The 21,002-nt window shown below is 37.8% G+C and overlaps 1 protein-coding gene across 4 annotated transcripts in view; it reads left to right on the forward strand.

Moving 5' to 3' along the window:
* The window catches only part of LOC135462003 (rho GTPase-activating protein 44-like), a 41,160-nt gene that overhangs the window by 12,156 nt on the left and 8,002 nt on the right, over positions 1–21,002 (forward strand). For 3 of the 4 annotated variants that reach the window (XM_064739328.1, XM_064739330.1, XM_064739329.1), the window contains exons 2-16: positions 8,148–8,289; positions 8,685–8,761; positions 9,373–9,484; positions 10,046–10,122; positions 10,964–11,084; positions 11,380–11,448; positions 11,667–11,748; positions 12,356–12,483; positions 13,358–13,405; positions 13,742–13,805; positions 14,019–14,103; positions 14,419–14,493; positions 15,020–15,136; positions 15,574–15,653; positions 16,766–17,422. In XM_064739328.1, the coding sequence (XP_064595398.1) occupies positions 8,148–8,289; positions 8,685–8,761; positions 9,373–9,484; positions 10,046–10,122; positions 10,964–11,084; positions 11,380–11,448; positions 11,667–11,748; positions 12,356–12,483; positions 13,358–13,405; positions 13,742–13,805; positions 14,019–14,103; positions 14,419–14,493; positions 15,020–15,136; positions 15,574–15,653; positions 16,766–17,422 (1,934 nt within the window). The remainder of the gene's footprint in view (positions 1–8,147; positions 8,290–8,684; positions 8,762–9,372; positions 9,485–10,045; positions 10,123–10,963; positions 11,085–11,379; positions 11,449–11,666; positions 11,749–12,355; positions 12,484–13,357; positions 13,406–13,741; positions 13,806–14,018; positions 14,104–14,418; positions 14,494–15,019; positions 15,137–15,573; positions 15,654–16,765; positions 17,423–21,002) is intronic. The other variant, XM_064739331.1, reaches the window with a different exon arrangement.

The raw sequence follows: 21,002 nt of genomic DNA on the forward strand, positions 1-21,002 counted from the left end.
TTTTAGGTTTAATCTTTTGAATATTACTTGAGTAAAAGATTTTTCTTTGAATAATGGAAGAGGTTGTTACTCCCACATGTCAGTGGCTCTGTAAACAGTACAGAAGACATTTTTCTCACTGTGACAATTTGACATTTTTGAATCTGACGCTATTTCGGTGAGTTACTTCTGATACGAGCAGACATGGATGAAGCCGATACCAAATACGTTGTGGCCTTTTTTATTTTATAAAATAAAGTGGGTGGAAAACTACGTTAATTGAATTCAGCTTGTGGAAATGTTTAACATGCCCAGAGTTCAGCCCGTGATTACGTGGTGGCAGGTTAGTTTCGCGGGATAGGACGATGCCCAAATGCTCGTGTTCCGTACATGACTGATGTACCATAGAACACAAGTTGAATCCTCAGATAACGTAAATCTCCTGCAGTTATAGTAAACCAACAGTAAGTAAGCTTTTGACAAATACATTTTGCAGCGATAAAACTTCAATGTCAATGTTCAGTGTCAAAATTATGAGCTGTAAGATAGACTATAGGCTATATTGTGGATCCCAGGGTCATTTCGTTATAGTGCGAGTAGCCTACAAAGCGCTCAGGAACCTGTCCCCAAAGCAGTGTGCTGTAGTGAGGTTACACTGTGTGTGTATCTTGGAGTATCTTTTGCTCGACCTATGATGATGTGGTAAGAATCCTCCCTTGTGTTTATTTTGAGCAATAGATTTGTTGTTTTCGGTCCAGCGATGTAACAGTGTGTGGCTGCCGTCTTTGTCTTTTTTTACATTGTCAGGCGTTATGGATTATGGTTTGTTCCCTTAAAATATACATTATTCCATTGAAAAAATGAAGAATTCTTGACATGTTGTGGTCATGCTGGTCTAAAGGTCACCTTTCTCCAAAATAACACTCGATTTGCGGATAAAGCAATCCATTCTGTAATGCTTGGCGTGGGAAATTACCTGAAGCACCTTCAGATTTCTGCTTATTCCAGCCATTACACAATACACATTATCTCAAGGGTCTGGATTCAATTATAATATGCTATAAGTCTTTGGGTCCGGATTAGCGCATTATTTCGAGGGAGCATTATATCACTAGTTGTGAGTTCTTATTGACCTAAAGTGGTCAGTGACACTCATGTGTCTGTTGGCATAGTCTAACTTTCAGTGAAGACCTTCTCATGCATCACCTGTGGTGAATTTCGCCAGTAACTTAACAAAGGTTGGTGGGTCCCCAGGTTTCCTCCACTTATTAAACTGACTGAAGGGCCTCCGTGGTCGAGGTGATTAGCACACCGGCATGGAGCAATGACCCAAGAGCCTCCTACTAATGTGGTCCAGCTTATGCTGGCTTCCTCTCTGGCCTTAGGTAGGAAGGTCTGTCAACAACCTGCGGATGGTAATGGCTTTCCCCCAGAATCTGCATGGTTTCCCTCCACCATAATGTTAGCCGCCTTTGTATAGGTAAAATATTCTTGAGTACGGCGTAAAACACCAGTCAATTAAAAGAACAAAACTGACATCTTAAAATTAAAAACTTCCTAAGTATGGCATTAAACAGTCAAATAAATAAAAATTATAGACAAGATAACATTGAATTTAATATACCCATGTCAAATGCGGCTAGAGTATATTTAAGTAAGCTTGATGTACTGTGTAACTGTAGATGTCTCTCAGTTATACATGTACACTATATGTAGCTCTTTCTTAGTGTAGTTATAGCTTCAGTGATGCCACAATCCATCATCACTTAACCCATCAGCCAGACATTTGGTTCACCACCCAAGTCTCAGGTAATTATTTTCAGTGTACATGTAACAGTTGTCAGGCCACTGGCTCCTGTTAAGTTTAGCAGAGGCTTTTCCACATGCACCGTTTATCCTGTAAAGACCGAATACAGCATTTACATGTATTCAACTGTTAGAAAATTTTCAGATTACTAGCACATTAGCAGTGTGTTGTACATAATGACAAGATCATGTAAATATATACCAGTTTTCAGGACACTAGTATGTCTTTGGTGTGGCACGATTTTGTAACTGCTTTTATGCATTTTCTTTTTCACTTCGCTAATTTACTGGTTTGCTAGAGATGAAATCAAATCTATGTTTGCCTTCTTTATGAAAGCTGGTAGTACATATAGAAGACAACGTTCTTTATCATTATTAGTAGACTGAAACATTAAGCCCTGTATATTCAGTATGACAACATTCATTTATTATTCAACTAAAATACGTTCAGGTTCATTATCATCAGGTTCTGTACATGTGATCTAGCTTTCAGATGAGCTGAACTGATAATGTTCATGATGTACAGCACATTAGATAGATGTACCTATAATGGTGTTACCGGTCCCTGATAGCACAGTTGGTAGTGGGTCCGATGTAGGGTCAGTTCTCAGCCGGGTCACACTTAAGACCTTAAAAGAGGAAGTTGTAACTTCCTCGCTTGGAGCTCAACGGAAGGGGATATTGCAGCAACTGGTTAACCCGTATCAGTATAATGGCTTTCTAACATCTGTTGATTTGTTTTGAGGTTTGCTTGAAACATGGGATGATATTCTACTGGAATATTGTAATTTTCAGCACCAAAGATAATATTTTGTCATTTATTTGTGAAATTTTGAGTCATTTAAAATATACACTCTGTATATGTATACAGGCTTGTGTTGAGATGCTCGTCATAGTAAACTATTCTGAATTATAACTAAAACGAAGTCTGACTTTAAAAGATTGGTTGAATACCAAGGTAGTGAAATACATGAAGTGAACAGCCTAAAACACCAACCAATCAATAAGTGTACAAAGCTGTATTTCACCAGTTGTTATAGTAGGCCACATGTGTGTTCATATTATGTACGTGTTTCTTTTCACAAAGGATTATCCCAGTCAGTCAACTACATTTACATGTATAGTAAATAGGAGGCTGATTGGTCAGTTTCCAAGGGAAGCACAATGACTGAGAAGCCTCTCACCAGTGAGGTCGCTGTAAGTTTAAGTCTTGCCCATGCTGGCTACTGCTTTAGTCCTATGTGGAAAGGTCTGTCTGGACCCTGCGGATGGCCTTTGGTTTCCCCCCACCCCTAGTTTTGTCCCCTTATAATGCTGGCTGACGTTGCACAATTGAGACATTTTCGATTGCACCCTAAAACACCAATCAAATATAAATAATAAATACATTGTACAACTAGTACTGTGTGTGAGCTAGTATATTCTTAGAGATTTGCTACAAGTATTTCCGGACAGATATTGTTGTGAGAACACTGTAGACTATACAGCTGCAACTTCAGTTATCAGCGTACATGTATGAGTGTGTGATCCGGGAGTCGGGAGGTCATTATTGAGCAGTAAGAACTGTTCTGTCTAGCCAGGTTTAAATATACCCTCAGTACAACCTTGAGGGCGTCATGCACAGGTGTTTGAGATACATGTGTATGTATGTACCATGGTTGTTCCAAGACTAGCTTTGCCAGTAAGCACCAGGTCCAGGTTATGGGTATTTTAGATTGTATATGTATGATAATTACTGTAATTCTTCAACCTTTTTGCAGGTTAGCAAAATGTTTTTTCAAGCATATTCTTAAGGCATTATTCTGTGTAGACTGATAAATTTATACTGTTGGTGAAGCCCTGAAACTGGCCAGTCCAACTTCCGTAGTTTTGTCTACAAAATCAAAATGTGCAAATAAATTGCACTGAAAGGGTTTTGGTTTTAAATTCTTTTTCTTGAAGGCTTTCAAGGGGGGAGGGGGGTTGGTGAGATTTAATACATATTATGCAGGTCAATGTAGAGTGTGACAGCTTCGTTATGACATAGCAATCATGTGTTGTAAATTAGTCTGTATATGTACGTGTATACAAATATATGCATGTTGATGTATTTAAAAAACATGTGGAGTCTATATGCTTGTACAACAATTTAACGATACCAAAATACCACTTACAAATCCTAATGTAGTATTCTGCAAAGTCCAGCTGTTGGTGCATGCAGGACAGGCACACGTACAGTGTGTATCTCCGTGGAGTTCAAATCCGTGATACGTTATGTACATGTACTTAAAAGGTGATGTATATTTCCTGTGCCCGGTTTAAAGCCTGCATACTTGGAATATATTGGAAAGTGGCTAGTTCTCCTGCAGTGTAAGAGGCCAGGTGTAGAGATGTACGCAAACAGTGTATAGGAGAAGGACATAAGCTACAGGTATATTACCTCAGCAGGAAAGGGGGCTGATCCCATGCTACAGGAGATATAGGACTTGGTTATAGCTGGACTTGGCTAGGACATATGGGGCAACATAGAGGAATGTAAACCCTGTAAGAAACATACCTGAGTGTACAGTCCCTGACCAGTTCATGCTGTGTAAAAATGTTTGGACTTCTACAGTGTAGTTGATTAGGTGTCCATAAAAGGACAGTTACCAGGTGTAACAACAAGGTGGTTCATGGGTTAAAATTCGAATATTTCTCAGAACAGTACCTGTATGTGGTATTGTTTGTTTAATGTTTTACAGGGAAAACAATCTGTGCTATTATATAAAAGACGTAATCATTGTGGTATAAATTTGACAAAATAGAATGAATACTGAAGCCAAGCACTTAACATATAAAGTATGTACTACCAGGTACTAAAATGTCTGATTGTATAAATGACATGAAATTTATAGTAAAATATATACATTACATGTATGCCTGAATGTAGCCAGTTCTGTTGTGCCCATAAAAGCATGTGACTCTGTAGTACAATGTTCTGTTTCATTATTGTGCTAATTTTCATTGTGCTACATGTACAACCACATGGACTTGTGCATGTATTAGTCATGTTTGTATATAGACTGTTATTCAACCATTTTGCATGTTTACAAGATATTTATTTAAGGATATTCCGAATATTAGAGCTCAAAGAAATATGTAAAGGTGTTTCCTAACAATTTTTTTTCCATCTTTTAAAGTGTTTCCTTGTGAAAACTGATGTGTATTTATTCAGGGATTAATGTATTCTATACCACATAAAAAGCACAAATAGTGTTCCAAAGAACTGGTTGATCATGTTCTGCTAGACAGCAATTGATCCTGTCATTAATACATGGACTGTTTACCTCTGTCTGTTGTAAATCATGCACACTGTGCAGGTGAACATACAAATGCATGGATATATTGTACATGTGTGTCAAAATCTTGAACGGTTTACATTTACCAGTAGGTATATATAGGTATTAACTTAAAAATCAAGCTGATTATTGTTACATGTACATTACATACATTATTAATGTATTGTATATGTGCAATGGAGCTGTGGTATCTCTAGTGGTTATTGTTTATTGATACATTGTGTGTACTGTTAAAATCTGTATGTTCTGATTTCCTGTTAGAATATGCAGGCTTGTATTACCTGCTGAATATGACGATAAGATGAAAATTTACACCAAGGTTCCGCAGCAAAAAGGGGATGTGGCAAATAGTGGTTGGCATGGTGAAGCTCGGCCAAGGGCTGGTTGGCCTGGTGGAGAGACTGTATACATGTGCATGTAACAAGTGCTCGTCGGCCTTATGTACATGTAGTTAGTTATACTCTAGATTAGGTGTCAGATCTGGTGATGTCTGCATGATGTTTCAGTGAGGCAGCAGCTATATGTAGGTCTACAAAAAGCCCAGCCTGTTACAAAGAGATACCATTATGACATATCCGATATAATATCGCTGGAGATGTTGAAACTCCTACCAAACAAACCTTCATTGATGCTTTGCTGCGTGGGATACTAAATCTCAGTGTGTAAACTTTATGTGACATGCCCTAGTTAAAAGAAAGTATGCTGCTTCTGTGGAGTAAGAAAAGCTCATAGAAAAAAAGCTCAATAAAGTGACATGATGTGAAACTGTGTTTTGTTTGCATATATAAAGGGCAAGAGGATTAGGCAAATGATGTCATAACGGAAAGGGAACAGACTGCACTGTTTACTTTGTGCTTAGTACATGTGACTGAAGTAGTTTCATTGGGCCATGGGACTGTCACTTTTGTGCACAGTTACTTGGTTGACCTTTTGAGTAGCAGTTTGGATGCCTGTGGTATTATGCACATATTTCAAAAATAAAACCTAGGGCAAGTTTGTGGGTATACATAATATACTTATTAACTCACGCTGTAGTGGTAAGAAGAAGGCCAAGTCTGTGAACTTTTGTGTGTGATTTTGAAAAAAAAATTCACATATGCTCTTAAGTGAATTTCTGCACACTCTGCTAACTTATGAGTAATGTCTAGATACATGTCTTTTTCCAGCTTTCCTGTATTGTGAATGTAAATATATATTTGGTATTTAATGTTCCATTCATTTCTCAAAAAAAAAGCAAAAATAGTCATTATGTTATAAGAGCAAAATGACTGTAAAACCTTAAATGACAAAAAAGTTTGCCTTATTTATAAAAGAACATTTTTAGAGGCAAATAAATGTCATAAAATATTACAAAGAAACACCCTATATGCACCTTCCAAGCCAACCTCATAACGCTTTTCTAAGATCAGTACAACTCCAGAGTTTGACAAAATGTTCAACTAATCCTGGGGAAAATTTTAGGCCATTTGTAATGTGAAATGAAAGGCCGATCAGTTATAATGTAGCAACAATATTGTAGATGGTTTCTCATATACATTACTACAGTTTTTTTCCCCTCTCCCTGTTATGTTCATTTTTGGAAAACATATAAGTTCTTCAGTTTACATGTTAACAGCATGTAAATTCTTTAATCTCCATGTTGACGGTGTGTGTTCATCAGGAGAAGTTGTCTCAAAAACATGCATCATGACACCCTCCCTGGCTATGGTGAAACGGAGGAATGAATGAGTGATGATGGCTTTTACACCTCGTCAGCAGTATTTCAGTCATGCTGTGATAAGTAAGGGTTTGATCAGGAACCAGTATCTGCTGACATTATGTAACCATTTGTGACATGTATTGATAACAGTTACTGAACTGGTACAGGTTTGGTTAGAGAGCTACAGATATTTGTTCAGCCTACTAAGGAGGGAGTATCAGATGTCATTGTACCCTGAATAACACATGGCAACATAGTCCAACATATAACAAATGTGTAACAAATACCATAATTATCTATGTGTACATGTATGCACATCAAGGCAACACATAACGATTATGAATCAAAGTTAATATGGTTAGTAAGGGTGTGGGGACATGGCAGACACAGGAGATGTTGCCCCAATCCCACCCCAAAAAGGGAAAAGGGAATCATAGATACTCTTCCACAGCTTTTGTGCTTTGGTGGCAATAAATGGCTGACAGGGCTCATGAGGCTGAGATATAAAATCAGTGCTATCTAGACTCTGTTTTTCAGCACATATAATATGAGATCTAGAATCTGGACACCATCGTCCCTATTCAAGCAAAACAATCTCCGAAAGGGCAGTTTTGGACACCTTTGTTCACATTTCTGGCTAACTCCTTGTTGCCATTTTCTTACAACCACTTTCAAAATACAGTCAAAAACAAATTCATAGCCTTGGCTTTTGTTTCTTCAAATTTGAGAAAAATATTTTTGCCTACTATATAGTCCCGGATCTGAAATATTTATTTATTTATGACATGGGCTTTGCCAGAGAATGGTGGCTGTTCTAAGCAGAAAGGTTAGTATAACGACTTGCAAATTTACAAATCTCTCTCTGTTTTCTTAGATGGGAGAAACAAGATTTTTATTTTTCCATTATTGCACAAGACCTGCTGGTTGATTGGTTCACATGGTTCACCTGTATTGTTGCTGATTAGGTGCTGGACTGTGCATGGTCACTGGCTCAAAACCCAGAGTGGCCTGCTATTATTAAAACTAGAGTCTTTGCTTTATGCTGAAAGTTTATTACTTAATAATGATAATACTGTTACTTTAAGGGATATAGAATCGATTCTAACTGGCTGGTGTCCTGTCTAGGCCAGGCCTAAGCTGAATTTTAGGTATGGCAGAATTATTCAAGCATGGCCAAAGCTTCATGGTTTAACAAAGGAAACTCTGTCTCCACTGTCAGTGCTGATTCTTTAGCCCTTTAAAACCACTTTCAAAGAGTCATCCACAAATCTGTATAAATGTGTACATGTGTACTGATTGTCATTGAAATTTTACTAAAACTGTGTTCTGTGGTTGTGTGTTTGCAGAGCAGAGAAGTCTGAGGTATTATCAGAGGACCTTCAGTCTGTTGAGAAGCGGGTAGATCAAGTTAAACATGCTGCTCAGGCTACATCCAAGAAGATTGCCATGGGCCTACAGGGCACCGGCACCGACATGGACAAACGATTGGTCAGTTATCTATAGGCATATAGTAAAGAGAATCTGTGTGTAATTGCCTCGTTCAGTATTTGATGGTTCTGAATACTGTATGAAGGGGGTCTAACATTACAGATAATGTGTGGAGCGTATGGCCATTAAGACCAAAGCACGGGATGATTCCTGTGTGGAATAGGTCCATTTTCCAAAGACAAATAAATAACTAAATATATGACAAGTTTATCTACATTTATATATATTTTACTATAAAAGTCATCACTCTCAACAGATTTATATATGTTTGTTACATGACAAGAGTGAGTGAGTGAGTGCTTGGGGTTTAACGTCGTACTTAGCAATTTTTCAGTCATATGATGATGATACATGACAAGAACAAATTTTGTAAACTGTCTTTATTGTATTTACAGAAGAAACTGCCAGAAGCTAGCTTGTCTGTAACAATGCTGGAATGTGCCCAGATACTGGGTGCAGAAACTCTGATGGGGTAAGGCCAAGTTTTTAGCAGCATACCATAGGTTTTCACTGGCCGTTAAAAAAAAAAACACAAAAAAAACATGATGCTTTCATTGCCAATATGAACTGTGCATAGTCTTTTTTACTATTCAGTAACACATTGGATACTTAAAATAATGAGGGGGCAATGGCTCAGAAGGTTGAAATGCATGCTCAGTTTGACTGGCAGACCCTGTGCTCAATGAACTCGCGAGTTCAAATCGAGCTCTGGTTGGTTTGGTTTGTAGCGTCTTTGTCTAGAGGTTTGTCAGGTACCTGGTGAAGTGCGGTGATTTATTCTTGGCATTAAGGTTTCTTTCAGACATAATCCACACTGCTGTCATACAAGTGAGAAAACTCTTGAGTATTGGGTTAATTGCCAGTTAAATATATACAAATAAAGAGGTAAACCAAGACACCATTATTTACATGTATCCAGAATGAAGGTCTAAATTTGTGATTATTTAGTGATGGTACTGAGCAACTTTCATTCATGTGAGACTACTTTGTTGAACGATATTATAACGTGTACAGTGTCAAAAGTTCAATATTCTACCTAGTTAAAGATGCAAGTAGAAAGATGATGATGTTTTTTGTTTCCAGGGGCCTGTTCCAGGTGTGTGGGGACTGTGAGATCACATTAGCGAGGGAACTGTTGCAATTTGAGACGGAGGTGGAGCAGCATGTACTCAACCCCTTACAGGCTATAGTAGATGTCAGTTTACTTCATTCTTTGCATCTAGTTTGTAGAATTTAAATTTTAAAAAATTCTCTATATTAACGTAAGTGAATGCATGTAATTTGACAATTCCTGCTGTTGAAGTGAAAAATATATGCTAGTAGGTCCCTAAAAGACAAGAAATTGTCTCTACATGTGTACATATTTTTAGTTTAATCATGTAAGTTGTATGGCACACGTGTTCATGTACATGTTGCATGAAGATAGTCATTAAATAACCCACCAGCACTTTTATACTTTGGATTTGATAAAGCACTGGCTTGCAGCACCTGTAAAGGCCTGGATCAGTGAGGTCTTCTGCTCGAATCCAGGTGTCATTGATTTGGCTACATCCTTAAGTTAGGGGGCTGTCAGGTACCTGAATGAAGAGAGTGGTTTGTGGTGGACACCCTTATTTCCTCCGAACCTGAGCATGAATGCTGTCATTATAAGAGAGAAATTCTTGAGTGCAGTGTTAAATTCCAGTAAATCAGTAACTTCATTTTGTTCATGATAAATGTGTACCATGACAATACCACGGTTTTGTTTTTTTCTCAGGTTGATATACCCTACATAAATAAGCTGAAAAAACAACTGTCTAAGCTCACCTTGGATATGGATTCCGCTAAAAATAGGTAAGAACTGCTTATTTATTTTTGAAGCATTAGAAAATAGTGTTGCAGAATTGAAAAATTTGTGGGCTTGTGTTTATTTATTTATTTATTTGATTGGTGCTTTACGCCGTACTCAAGAGTATTTCACTTATACGACAGCGGCCAGCATTATAGTGGGAGAAAAACGGGCACAGCCCGGGGGAAACCCACAACCATCCGCAGGTTGCTGGCAGACCTTCCCACTTACGGCCAGAGAGGAAGCTAGCATGAGCTGGACTTGAACTCACAGCGACCGCATTGGTGAGAGGCTCCTGGGTCATTACGCTGCGCTAGCGCGCTAACCAGCTGGGCTTGTGTATTTCATACAAAAAGTGTATGCATGAATGACAAGGAAATATAATTTAGTAAGATATGTCTCTTAATGTGTATAGTGTGCAAACCTTCTCTACCAAGAAAGCTTTATACGAAAGGTCTTTTACTGTGGATGGGTTTGCATGTGCTACAGTAAATAACTTAGGGGCCTATCCACAGAACAATGACCCAGGAGCATCGCACCAATGCAATTGCTGTTAACTAAAGTTCACCTCAAGCTGGCTTCCTCTCGGATCATACATGGGGAAAGTCTGTGAGCAACCTGCAGATGGTCGTGTGTTTCCCCCAGGCTCAGCCCGGTTTCCTCCCACTATAATTCTGGCTGCCATGATATATATGTGAAATATTCTTGAGTAAGGTTGAAAACTCCAATCAAATTTATAAATAAATGACTTAAAATTTCACTCGTGACTAAGTTGCACAGTTTAGCTGATACTGACAAAGCAAAGGTGTTCTGAGGTTTGAGTGGAAGATTCTTTCCATTGATTAGGTGGATGACAGCGGTGCGTCAGTCTCAAGTCCATGGAACAAATATGGCGTCTGCAGCGGCCAAAGCTGATCAGATTAAGGAGGAAATGGAGGAGGCATCCAGCAGGGTAGAACAGGCCAAGGTATGTCAAGGACAGAAAACTCTGGGATTCTTTGAAAGAAGTGGTGGGAATGATGCCAGAACCCTAAAGTATCATACTGAGTGCATTAAGAGCACAAAAAAAAACTTCTCCTGTTTTGGAGGTAGGAAAGTACTGGTTACAATGAACTGTGGGAATTATGTATTCATCTGAGTGATTCAGCAGATCTTATTACAGTTGTTATGAGTTCACTGATCAAAAAAATTTATAATTATGAATTACTTTTATTGATATTTATAAATGTTATCATTATTAAAAAATTACTTTTCCATTGCAGGATGCCTTGTCGACAGAAATGTTTAATTTCGTTGCCAAAGAACCAGAACATAGCCAGAAGTTATTAGAAGTAAGTTTAGTTTATCGGTGACCAGCAAAAGTAAAGAGCTGTGGTTTATTGCATTTTAATTAACTGTAAGCCTTCACATATATAGGTACATATGTAGAAACAATAATTTGACAACTTTGCCGTTTTGATTGGTTTTATGTCAGTATGATACAGTAATGAGCATCAACTGAACTGAAAGAGTACAGTACAACATTAACTTTTTCTTTCTCCATTTTCAGTTTTTAGAAGCGCAAGTGCGCTATCATCGTAATGCAATGGAAACCATTGAAAAAATTTTACCATCCATGAGAGCACAGCTAGGTAAGTAACTCAGTTAAAGAATTCCTGACAATTCTTGTATTCTGTATTATTAAGCATTAAGTTGGTCCTTGGGTCCTCAGCAATAGTGTGAAGTCAGTTTTATGAACAGATGGGAAGAAAATCAGAGGACAGACATAGATGCATATATTGATAGTTTTGAAGTGATATCATAGCTGCTCTGAGCCAATCATCAGCACACTCTTTGATCATGTGACTAGAATACTGCCAGTGAAAACAAACCAAATTTAACAAGGTGAGATAGGCCTTGAATAAGATTTTAGCCTGAATAATATGGCTTTCAGGTAAGAAATTCTTTTCTGGAAAAGTAATCAGAATGTGCCTAACCTTCAAATATGATAGTTTCTTTTTCCTGTAGTTCTTTAAACTTTAAAATCGGCAAAAACAGCATTTCACCCATTGAGCTCCATGTTACCTCTTGGTCCTTGCAACAACCTGAATTCTCAAAGCTAGCAATAGATTATTTCTGCTGTAGTTTAAGTTGCCTGATCTTAGAGAATATTGTGAAGACCAATTGTTTCTGTTTGCTGTGCCTCATTTTAGTTATTGTGAAAAAGTGTATTTATTTTGTAATATGGCTGTGTTTCAGAACAAAATCCCAATAAGCCTGTGTATGGAGTTCCGTTGTCAGATCACCTGGAGGTCACAGAGAGAGATATTGCTCTACCCATAGAGGCCTGTGTCTGTACACTCTTAGAACTGGGCATGGAAGAGGAGGTAACCCTGTCATGTCATTAGTATTTCAGTAAAATAATTAATGTTAATTATGTGAGTAGTTACAATTTACCCTCATCCTGTCAGACGTACATATAAAACTCTGTATATACTCTTTCGACAGCCAATGGCATTGCATCTCACATACTTTCACCAGGACATTTTCAGCCAATCAGTGATCATCCCTTATAAGTGTGTATTCTCTTGTTTCGAAGCAAAGGTGTGCACTTTTGGATCCAATTGATTTGATCTTGACACAACTCAACATTGACACTCACATTGATCCATGTGCTTGTATTGGAACAAAGGGCTGATAGCGAAAGAGGCCAAACAGCTGATCATTGTAGCCTATGTTGTTTCGCCACTAATTTCTATTAAGCCCGTTTTGCCTCAGAATGACCCACCACTTGATAATCCTTAATACGTCAATGTGCACGGAGTTATTTTTTGCGCAAGCACTTCTCCGTCCAGTGGGAAATAAATTTATTCCATACACTGCATACTTCTTAATACAGCTACATCCCATGTTCTTTTGAACTCCTGTTGATAACTAAGATAGAGACTTATGAATCATGCATATTAATCAAGGAAAGTTCAGGGCTTTGAAGAGTTAATATGGCTTTGAAGAGTTAATATGGCTCAGTAAATCAGGGAAGATGATGTGGGACATTGCCTGCATGATTAAATGAAGATGCATTTTGCATATTTGCTCATCATGTTTTACATTGATAACTATTACATCATTGTTATTTTTAGTTTGGCAGAGAAATCATTGCTCTTGTGAGGTGTTTGAATTTTTCTTAATTCTACTTATATCGTTTATTTTATTCCAGTGTGCACGTTTTGTGTTATAAGTGTAAAATGATTTTTTTTCCAGGGTTTATTCAGGATAGGAGGCATGGCGTCCAAGGTAAAAAAATTAAAGGTGAGTGGCTCTTTTTATGTGTTCATGCTGACATGCAAACTTAAACAAAACTTTAGTGTGAAGGGTTTTTTTTCACACAAAGTGCACTGATACTCTAGATCTGATCCTAATACAGATTCGTAATCAGCAGTGAAGATTTCCTGGGAAAAAGGCTGCAGTCATGGTTGTGTTGCAATAAATTTACAGTACCTAAAATACAGCTTAGCCCAGACCACCCAGAGTTGCCTATTTCTCACACTAACCAATCAGGGACGATTCTGTTTCCATTTATAGATAAACACTGCTTGGAGGTGTATTCACATTTGAAGTGAAATGAATATGTTTTTTGTTGTGTAGTCTGCCCTGGATGCTAACATAGTGGATATGGAGGAGTTTCAGAATGACGTCCATGCTGTGGCAGGTGAGAAATCTGAACACCTATGTTTGAAGGACATTAAGTTCCTTTTGAGACGTTTAGTTTAAAGTATAATTATAAAACAAGTCTGGAAATGTAAAGTACATGTAAAATACAAGCCCAGTTCAGGAGTAAATTCTATAAGACCTTTCATAAATCATGATATGTAAAACGCCCACAATGAATGTGTGAGCACTGATATGTATCTTCTATCAACAGGTGCCCTCAAGTTGTATCTGCGTGAGCTTCCAGAACCACTGCTGACGTATCATTTGTATGATAACTTTATGCAGTGTATGAATCTGTAAGTGCTGTAGTATATCTGTACAGTTCTACTAGTTACAAAAATTGGGGAAATACATATAGTTGTCATTCATTATAGTACATCATAACGAACAGTTACATTTATAATACTGCCTGGGCATGTATGGGCAGCATTGTCAGCCTCTATAGGATGCCTTGATGTATTACTTGTGCCTGTAAGCTTTCACAGTGGTGAAACGTTGGGGAAATTCAGAGTAAGGAATGACTTTAATCTCATTTAGGTAACACAGTTACCTGCGATTACACCTCAGGAAAACAGACAGCCAAAGAAACGTGTGTTTTCATTCTCTTCCAGGCCACAAGACGAGAAGCTGCAAGCTCTCTGGGTAGTCCTTCGTGATCTTCCTCCTGACAATTATAACAACTTTAGGTAAGTCCATATCATTTGACTAGAAAGTTCCTTGCCAGTGAATTACATGTTCAGAACATGTTTTTACTGGATGGAGAGACTTGAAAACTGAAGGGAGGTGACTGGGATCTGTTATTATTCCCTTGTTATTGTATGTGTGACAGCATTAAGACAGCATGTGTAGCATTAAGAACATCACGAATAACCAACCAAATAATTAACCAATATTTTCAGGAAAGAATTTCCCAAATGCATAACATAGTTGTGATTACTTTCATCATTTCATTTAAATTCTTCAGAATTGATTTCCGGAGCTAAACTTTGTTAGGACAAGATTGTTAATGCCACTAAGCTTATACATATGCTTCATATTTGAAAGACTATGCAGAAATAATAACTGGCGTTACAATGTCTATACAGTTTTTATTGATTGTAATATTTAATAACATATTAACAGTATAAATCAGTGAAATTAAAATGAGTTGGTTCTTAACATTGTTATCTGTAAAAAATGTAGCATATGTTTTGGTCAATATTTGTCTTTCAGATACCTGGTTAAGTTTTTAGCTCTGCTGGCAGAGAAATCTGATGTGAACAAGATGACCCCAAGTAATATAGCTATTGTGATAGGTCCAAATCTCCTCTGGTCCCAGGGAGAGTTGGGGTAAGTTGCCCTCTGGAATACTTTGACTTAGTCCTCTGTGGCATGCATCACAAAGCATTTGTCTATGTAGATGAAAATTATTAAGTATAGTAAAAATGTCAAGCTTCAGATAAGAAAGTTCTCTGTTACCGGATCTAAAAAATATCTGCTTAAAATTAGAAACAGAATATGGTAAATAATGTCGAAATGTCAATACAGCTTAGCTGTGACATTTAGCCTACTGTTGACTCATTTCCTACTCTGTGTTTTAGTGTTCTTTTTCAAATGTGCTGAAAATTTCCCAAACTGCTTTTAGTGTCTAGTGTAAGATGGTAGTTGAAAATTCATTGATCTTAGAAGTACATGACACACTTATACAAATGACAGGACAACTGATTAACAATATCAGCAGTTGAAGTCTGAGTTTCTCATGTAGCATTATGGTCTTTTCTCCTCAGCCCAAATATGCTCACCACTGGAATGACAAGTGCCATAGTAGAATTGATTGTCTCAAATGCTGACTATTTCTTCCCAGAAGGTAGGTTTGGACATTCATGAATTTTTAAACTTTGTAATGTATAGTTTTAAGTTATTAACATTGGCTGAAAAGTACTTTAGGCTGTACCTTTAGTGAGTTCATTTCTTACCATTTTGATATGGATGAACATCTTGCCAGCTGTAGGTAGTAATGCCAAGTGCACAAAGATATCTAGTCGAATGCAAAAGGCAGATCGATTTGATGCCAGCTACACCGAATTGCATGGTAAGAGATTAACATCCGCTCTAGCACTGCATAAGCTTGCTGGACACAGATGCTGTCAACCTGCCTATGATTGGCTGCAGCTTGTCACCAAGGAGTCATTATCTTTTATTTGAGTGGCTGCAGCTTGGGGAATCTCTTCAAGACCATTGGTTGAGGCTTTTTGGATAATATGCGATACTTTTAATTTCATTGATTCTCAATTCATCTGTCATTCTGACACCCTCTGTCACTGTAAAGAAATTTAGTGCAGACATACAGGTTTTGGCGCTTTTGATACAAGTATCTTCCTGCTCTATACATCTTATTAGTGGCTTTGACCATTAAAACTGTGTTCTGTCCAGTCTACTGTTTGAGGTACATGTAGTTTCTTCCTGACCCAACAACATGCTTAATTTTATACAACATTTTTAGAGCATTTTTTTTTGTAAGTGATTTGACATAAAATGTTTTTTTCATACAAACTTTAATAAGTATTCTTTAGCCACAGAATGAAAAAAAAAACTGTTTAACCCACCTGTAGACTTCTGGTTATTAACATTTTCAAACAGTTCATTTTTTTTGATACATGATCTGTTTAAAATTTTCTCTTTTATTATTTTATTTTGGAAGATCATGAAACCTACATATTAAATTTTGTATAAATATGGAAAGAGAAGTAATTATTTTACCATTGAAACTGATTTCCACGATAGAAATTATGAAGTTGTCTGTGCTAAATCCGAAGTAGACCAGGTCTGGTTAATATATGGTTTCTGGAGAAAATTTGGTTTGTATTCTGACTTAAGATGTAGTGGTTTTGTGTGTATGCCCTGATTATGGTGTCAATCCCACGCTTGGATCACAGTTCACTCCCCTGATTTACCTGTATTCCCTTCCCTACTCTTCAGCGTCAATAGACTATCGTAAAACAAGGCGAGGAAGTGCACTACCACCATCAGGGGAAGTAACTAAGCCCCTTATGAAAAAGTCACAAAGTTGGCAACCCATTTCCCAAGCAAAACACCAGGGCACATATCCGCAGCCACAGATAAGTCATAGGGTACATCCTCCAGAAGTTGGGCATGCAGTATCTGACTCGGATATCACCAAGACTCATCACCTTAGTAACCATCGCCATCCCAACCATCATCCATTTGCTCAAACGCCAGAAGAAAATGACTCTGATGTGGGCCATGACTCAGGGACTGCTGGCCGGTGTGACAGCGGCGGTGACCAGTCGCACTTATCTAACATGAGTAACTCCACTAGCATGACTAACCCAACTCCATTAGTATTTGATGCTGGGGACTTTGTGAAGAGCTCTCGGTCCAGGTCTATCCCATCCATCCCTCCATCCAAGGCTTTCCACTCGGACGTCTACAGCACTGCCTTCGCCCTCCATTCGCTGGGCAATGGGAACAGCCCATCGGATTACCTGACTAAAGTGCGCGCTATGTGGGACGGTCAGTACCAGCCCCCGCCCCCTGACGGCGGGTCTGGTCAGGGCCCAGGGGCAGGAGACCAAGGTGGTGGAGGTAGGGGGTCAAGCTCAGCCCAGCTTCAAGGTTAGATATTTTCATACTCCTCTCTAAAGCCTGTACCCTGCCAGCTCTGTGACACGTACCAGCTCTCTCAGACCAAGTCTGCATCTAACGCTCGCTTCTGCTGGCCCCTCCCTCAGACTGCCTGCTTTGAGCACCCATCTACCTAACTTTAACACGTGTGTCCTGATTACGCAGGTAGTGCTGCATTAATTCAGTAACCCCAGCATTCTTCTGGAACAACCAAGTTATAAATCTGGTTTAAGTAAGCCATGCTTATCTCCCCTTCATACATGGTTGGTATGGCTGGTAGAGGGCTTGTAGCTGACACCAGTGCGGACTGGGGTGAATATTGAGCATGTAACTGTTTCCACTTTGGGGTAGACAGGGATGCATGCGGACGTCTTTAGTAGGGCTTCTAGAGTTCCAGCCAATCAGTACCTCTGGTGCATGGTGGATTATCAGTCTGTATGTGCCTTGGTTTCCGCCCCTGGCGCCATCTTGGAAGTCTTGAAAACATTTTTTTTGTAAAATCCAACCTGCAAGCAATAAACTTTACCTCTTTGTGTTTGGAGTTTTCTGTTGACTTTATTTCACCTTTTGTGATATGTGCACAGTTCTAACCTCTGTGGCGAAATAACACACCATTCTACAGAGTGATATATTTACTGACACGTTGGGAATAGTGGTACACGTTCATGTATTAGGAAAGTGAACAATCTTCCGAGCAGAAGGTTAAAAATTATTAATTTAAATGATAATATTAGATGAAGATCTGTCTGTATAATCACTTGAGATAATGTTTTTATAAGTGAAAAGAAAACAAAAATAAGGGAGCGTTATTTGATCGATCATTGAAAAACTGTCTCTAAAATCTAAATTATAATTCATGTAGTTTTTACTTTTTGACTGAATTTAGTGCTATGCAGTGCTTGATTTTTATGGTGGGCTTTATGGAGCATGTTGATAATGATGGATGCCAGTGGTATGAAACTGTTACACTTCTGTATTGGCTTTTGGAAGAAAGTCTTCTGAAGTTTACTTATGTAATATCAGCTCATGCTCATTAAGCAGATATTCTAACATTAAATATGGTTTTTGCTGTGCAAACAAATTTGAAGTAACAGCAAGCAAAAAAGTCCAGAGAGGCCACCTTGGTATTCATGCTTTTTTAAGGCCCATTGTTCGGTGCAAAAAGAAAGATCTAAAGAAAATATATGCAAAGGTAGTTTTCAGTTGTCTTGATGCTTACTTTGTTTTTCTGTTTTCTTCCACTTTATGCGCTGAATGTAATTTAATTCACATTCGGTCTCAAGAAAAACATTGGTTTAGGTTACTGACTGACAAATAGTGCAAATACTGCATCAAATTAAAGTTGGTAATATCAATTTCACAAGTTCTAGAACAATACACTTACTCAGCCGTACAGTTACTGACCAAACAGGAGAAGATTACTAGCTACAGCACTTGCCTTGTCTCTGCATAAGCAAAATTAGAAAACTGTGTAGGTTGTGGGTAAGGTGATGGCCACTTAGGCTAAATGTAGTCTGTCAGTAGAACTGAGGTTTTACTTTGGTTAGCTGGTACATGTAGTTTGTGTGTCTTTATTGGTGCTATGGACCAAGGATGTGGGTTTTCTTTCTAAGGTCCAGATTTTTTTTTCCATATGATTGTTGAACTTCCTTAAATTCCCCATCATATGGACAAATTAAAGGAAAGGCATGTTCATTTAGCCTACAACTGGTTTCCGCTGCCATTATATGGTTTCCTGCACTCCTTGAAATTTAAAGAACTTGTGTGAGTTAAACAGTTGAGTGATAAAGCTTCTTAGCCGAACTTGGTGATAATTCTTAAGTCTTGGTTCAGTACAACCTTCCGTTTTAACCTCTGTATGTATGAAGGTACATTGCTACTGTTTCGCACTGAACAGTGAAAGCTACGGAATGTACCAATGACCTGATTACACACAATGAGAATTTACTTTATGAAAATATGTCTTTGTCTGCCGCTTTATTAGCACATGATATGGGTTTTCAATGTGTTGTGGACGCTTATGTGTAGTGTGTACAAAAAAACTTTTTTCACCTCAGATACTCACTTTAAATGAGGACAGTGTGTTCCTTACTAACCAACAGAAAGAAAACATATGATCGATCTCTGAGAAAAACAAGGCGAATTGATTGGGGCTCAGATGGAAAAAAGTAGTGGTATTGTTGATTTTAAATAAATGTACATGCAAAAGTTGACGGCTTATGTATTGTTAGGATTCAATACTGGCCAAAAGAAAGGCAGCTTTTTTTATTTTTTATTTTGGTTTACTACAGTTTTGCTTTCATTCAAAACTAGTAGGCATATGCAGCTCTACGTGTCATCCTATATCACATATTCTAACCCCAGCCTTATACAATCACTACATTAACAAAGCCGCAGACAATGTTTATACAGTGGCAGTACAGAACTCCTAAGTTGAGCAGGAAGCAGCAGTACCACAAAGAAGCAATACGTTGTGGTAATCTTTTTAAATGCTGACACATTAAAATGAAACCTCTATCAGCATACAGCAATTACCAGTGGTGTAAATTCCTCAACATGTTCGATCACAACACACAATGCATGTTTTGGCATATTAGAGGAATGTTACCTGACCTGGACAGACTGTTATATGATTTCTGTTAAGTTTATATCTGCCCCTAATGAGGCTATATGTTTTAGTCTTCATTATCATATGACTTGTGCTTTCAAACTGTAGCTAGAGTTAAACTAAATTGGTCAAATTTGTTGAGGATTTTTGGTACTATATTTGTCTTTTCATAAGAACAGAACATGATATTTCCCTGGTCTTTTTTAAGAAAAATATGGCCTTTTCAGTATTAATAGTTTGTAAGGTGTATTCTGTACTCCTCATTTTCACAACATCAGCATCAACTTATTTTTAAAAAAGTAAAGTACTTGTTATACTCCTTTATACAGAACTCAAGAGTAATGATACATGCACATGCTAGGTGAATTGTATGCAAACTTTTAAGTTCATGTATTTAGATGTGATCTACATATACCAGCTTGAAAGCTTCACACAGAATATCATTAAATACCGTTGTGTAATACATCTCTTGTGTTGCTGAATATATGTAAATAAGGCTTATAACTACATACACTAAGCCTGGCTTCCAATATTGTGAACTCCAATATAGCCACCTTATAATCTCTGTTGCAGCATAACTGTAAGTCTCTTCACATATATTCATACACCTATACACCTTTTCAGCGCATTTAATGTGATTCTAATAAAGAATAAATTTATCTAATGGATTAAACAGAAGACCTAATCTTCCACAATAAAAATTAAAGCATCTAATTACATTTGATTCGGTGCCCCAAAAAATTATAATTTTAAATACAGTACACATAGTTTTGGATGTTGTGTGCCATGATCTTCCCCCTGATGTATTACATATGTTTAGGATATTCCTTCATTTGAATGAATGAATGATTATGGTTTAACTCCTTCATTTAAAGGCATATAGTACATGTATATGGCATTGGTCGCCGACCACCATCATATATTTGAAATACTTTTGAGAACATCATAAAACACTAATCAAAT

This window comes from Liolophura sinensis, chromosome 1 (assembly GCF_032854445.1).
Source record: "Liolophura sinensis isolate JHLJ2023 chromosome 1, CUHK_Ljap_v2, whole genome shotgun sequence".
Lineage (NCBI taxonomy): Eukaryota > Metazoa > Mollusca > Polyplacophora > Chitonida > Chitonidae > Liolophura > Liolophura sinensis.